Source organism: Arachis hypogaea, chromosome 17 (genome assembly GCF_003086295.3).
Source record: "Arachis hypogaea cultivar Tifrunner chromosome 17, arahy.Tifrunner.gnm2.J5K5, whole genome shotgun sequence".
In the NCBI taxonomy this organism is placed as follows: Eukaryota; Viridiplantae; Streptophyta; class Magnoliopsida; order Fabales; family Fabaceae; genus Arachis; species Arachis hypogaea.
This window is the reverse complement of record NC_092052.1, coordinates 124189215-124193431: the sequence shown is the minus strand read 5'-3', so window position 1 is coordinate 124193431 and position 4217 is coordinate 124189215. Positions and strand designations below refer to the sequence as shown.

Sequence of the window (4217 nt, the reverse complement as noted above, 5' to 3'; positions counted from 1 at the left end):
CAGTTAGGAATGTGTTGTCTGCTTGTAGTAGTTACAATTTGATGTCTTCAATCGAATTTAGTCATGGTTTAAGTTTTTCTTCATTATGTAAAGTGAATGATACTGTTAGTCGAACTGCAAATCTAATAGTAGAAGTTCATTGTGTTGAAAATAAAGCTGATGTTAATCCAGCAAATGATCAAACCCGTTCTATTTATAATGAATCTGTTGATTTCTCTTTTGATTGCATCTATAATTTAGAACCTTTGGGTTTTGAAAAATATTCAGTAAAAGATGTGAATCATTTCATGGGGTTTGAATCTCAAGATCCTTTAGAAGAAATCAATTTAGGATCTTTTGATGATGTTCGAATTACTTATATATGTAAGAATCTTGCGGATCCTTTTCGAACTGAACTTTTTCATCTTTTACATGAATTTAAAGATTGTTTTGCTTGAGATTATCATGAGATGCCTGGTCTTGATCATTCTCTCATAGAGCATCGATTATCATTGAAGCCAAATGCTCGACCTGTGAAGCAAACTCCCCGACGTTTTGCTCCAGAAATCAATCTAAAGATTAAAGAAGAAATTGAACGGTTGATTAAAGCTAAATTTATTCGAACTGCACGTTATGTTGAATGGGTTTCGAACATTGTTCCTATGATGAAGAAAAATGAAAAATTGAGGGTGTGCATTGATGTTAGAGACTTGACTAATGCTACCCCAAAGGATGAGTATTTTATGCCAATCGCAAATATGTTGATTGATTCTGCAGCGGAAAATGAAATTTTAAGTTTTATAGACGGTTATTCAGGATATAACCAAATCTTCATTGCATAAGATGATGTGTCCAAAACTGCTTTCCGTTGTCCCGGGGCATTAGGCACTTATGAGTGAGTGGTTATGCCTTTCGGGTTGAAAAATACTGATGCGACTTACCAGCGAGCAATGAATGCTATATTCCATGAGTATATCGGGAGATTTATGAAAGTGTATATCGATGATGTTATGTTCAAATCGATTTCATTGAATTAACACATTGATCACTTAAGAAAAGTATTTGTCACCATGAGGAAGAAGGGATTAAAGATGAATCCTTTAAAATGTGCCTTTGGTGTATCAGCTGGGAACTTCTTAGATTTTGTTGTTCATAAAAAAAGAATTGCAATCGATAAAAGCAAAGCCGATACAATATTAGCATTGTTTGCGCCTAAATCAAAAAAAGAAGTGCAATCTTTCCTAGGAAAAGTGAACTATCTTCGAAGGTTTATTTCGAATCTTTCTGATCAAACTCGAGTATTCGCGCCTTTAGTAAAAATAAAGAGTGATTCACAATTTGAATGGACAAATGAGCATCAACAGGCATTTGAGTCAATTAAGACTTATTTATCTAAGGCTCCAATAATGACGAATGTTCGTCCTCATGAGGCATTAAAACTATATATCGCAGCATCTATAAACACAATTGGGTTTATGCTAGCCCAAGATGACGAGGATGGACATGAATGGGCAGTTTATTACCTTAATCAAGTTTTGACTGATATTGAAACAAGGTATTCTCCGATAGAAAAATTGTGTTTGTCCCTATACTATGCTTGTATGAAATTAAAGTGCTATATGGTGGCTAAATCGGTAAAAGTTATGGCACAAACTGATCTCATTAAATATATGTTGAGTTTTCCAATGTTACGAGGTCGTTTAGGAAAATGGATACTAGCTTTGACATAATTCGATGTATAATATGTCCCGGCCAAAGCTGTGAAAGGTCAGGTCATTGAATATTTTCTAGTTGATAATTCGGATAATTTGAATGACCAGGGGACAAATGTACTTAACATTAAAGTTAATTATTGGAAGTTATATTTTGATGGATCGAAGCACAAAGATGGTGCAGGGGTTGAAATTCTTGTTATCTCGCTAGAATGGGATTCCATCAGAATTCCTGTTCGAGTTAAAATATCCTTGCTCGAATAATATGGCAGAATATGAAGCTTTAGTTTTGGGACTTGAAATCTTGATTGGAAATGGGGGCATTGGAAGTCCAAATCCTAGGGGACTCTCAGTTGGTCCTGAAGCAGTTATCAAAGGAGTTTAAATGTAATAATGAGAAGTTGCAAAAATATTTGGCAATGGCTTGGGAGTTGTTAACCTCTTTTCGAGAAGTTTCTTTGGTTCATATCCCAAGGATTCATAACGAGATCACTAATGAGTTAGCCCAAATTGCTTCAAGATATAGAATCGGCCTAGAAACTTTAAGAAAATTAGCTAGTATTCGTCAAATTTTAGTGCCTACGGATGAAAGGGAAGCTTTGTGTATAAGCGAATGGAAAGATAATGATTGGAGAAAGCCTATTGCTGAATATTTAAAGAATCCCAGCATCCCAGTTGATAGAAAGGTAAAATTGCAAGCAATAAATTTTGTCTTGATGGCTGATGAGTTGTATAAGGGAATCGATGGAAGTCTGTCGAGATGTCTAAGTCAAGATGATAAAGACATTGCTTTGGGTGAAGTCCATAAAGGGATATGTGGTGCTCATCAAGCTGGAAAGAAGATGAAATGGGTGCTATATCGCAATCATGTATATTGGCCATCCATGATCAAAGATTGTATCGAATATGCAAAGGCGTGTCAGGAATGTCAAAAACATGGTTCGATACAACAGATCCCAACATCTGAGTTGCATTCGGTTATAAAGCCATGGCCGTTTAGAGGTTGGGCTTTGGATTTAATTGGATTGATTCATCCTCCTTCATCGAAACATCATAAATTTATCCTGGTAGCAATTGATTATTTTACAAAGTGGGTCGAAGCAGTTCCTTTAATAGAAGTTGGGCAAAATGAAATAATTGATTTTATTGAGGAACATATAATCCATCGATTTGAAATTTCTCAAACATTAAGCACTAATCAAGGGACTATGTTTACTGGTCAGCGAATCAAGAATTTTGCAGCTTCAAGGAATATTAGTATGATTATTTCAACCCCCTATTATGCACAGGCTAATGGGCAAGTCGAGGCAGCAAATAAAATCCTGATAAGTTTGATTAAAAAATAGATCGGGAATAGACCTCGAACTTGGCATGAAATGTTAAGTCAAGTTTTATGGGCTTATCGAAATTCACCAAGAGGGTCAATAGGTACGTCGCCTTATAAATTAGTATATGGCCATGATGCTGTGCTACCATTGGAAATCAATCTGAATACTTTGAGGGTGTCCAAACAAAACGATTTGCCAGTTCATGATTATTGGAATGCAATGTTTGATGAGTTGAACGAATTAGATTCAAAACGAATATTGGCACTCGAAAATATGATTCGACAAAAAGAAAGTGTTGCTCGAAATTACAATCGTCGAATAAAGGAGAAATACTTCAGTATAGGTGAGTTGGTTTTGAAAGTTATTTTTCCAATAGAAAAGAAATTGAGAGTTCTTGGCAAATGGTCCCATACTTGGGAAGGCCCTTTCCAAGTGATAGGATTATATTCCGGAAATGCATATCGAATCAAGGATATCGAATCAGGAAATATAATCAATTCGATTAATAGAAAGTATTTGAAGCAATATCATTGTTTGCTGAATTAAAATTAAAATGCATAAGTCCAAAAATAAAGAAAACCATTACAAGTACTGAAGTCTAAGGTGAAGAAATGTAAGGTGCCATAAACTTTGCTAAGTCTGAGCGTAGCTTTACCCTTTCATTATCCAGAACTGAAAGTGTCTCAGCATGATTGAATTCTTCATATTGGGCCTTGTCAAGTTGTTTCTCACATTATCCCTGTTTGGCCTCAATAGAAACGATTTCTTGTACAAGTTGTTGATGTTCTTGCTGGGCAGTGGCTAGAGGTGTAGTTATATCAGTTCTTCTCTTCCGAATTTTGGCAAGTTTTTCTGTAATTTGAGCCAATTCTGCTTCATATTTTCTTTCTTCCTTATCATAGTGAGCTTGAACAGAAATATCCTGAGAGATTATCAAATCGAATTCTTCACAAGAAGCTTTGATTGGCTGAAGAGCCGCAGTATAGCTTTCTGACTCAGTTCTGATCTTAGCTACTTCATCTTTGATTTCTTGAAGTTTTTCCTGGGTAGCTATGCTTTTGTTGACAATTTGTTTGAATTGATTGATTATGGCAGAGTGTAAGGTTAGAACTTGAAGTTCAAAAGATGAACCCAAAACATCGGACAAAAGCTTGTTCAGGACTGCATCATTAGTCCATTCGATGGGTGGATGGTCCAA

At 35.6% G+C, this 4217-nt stretch overlaps 1 protein-coding gene across 1 annotated transcript; it reads left to right on the top strand.

The window, feature by feature from the left end:
• Window positions 1–449: 449 nt before the first annotated feature.
• Window positions 450–1902, top strand: LOC140180738 (uncharacterized). Its single transcript, XM_072222024.1, has 3 exons — window positions 450–786; window positions 1105–1534; window positions 1800–1902. The coding sequence occupies exons 1-3, from the start codon at window positions 450–452 to the stop codon at window positions 1900–1902; spliced, it is 870 nt and encodes a 289-aa protein (XP_072078125.1).
• Window positions 1903–4217: the final 2315 nt, after the last annotated feature.

What these genes read in the sequence shown, in the direction of transcription:
- LOC140180738 (XM_072222024.1), top strand. Translation starts at nt 450, where the DNA reads ATGCCTGGTCTTGATCATTCTCTCATAGAGCATCGATTATCATTGAAG. An exon ending in AATTTTAAGTTTTATAGACG is followed by an intron (nt 787 to 1,104) that starts GTTATTCAGGAT and finishes TTGGTGTATCAG; the next exon opens with CTGGGAACTTCTTAGATTTT. An exon ending in TTGACTGATATTGAAACAAG is followed by an intron (nt 1,535 to 1,799) that starts GTATTCTCCGAT and finishes TTGAATGACCAG; the next exon opens with GGGACAAATGTACTTAACAT.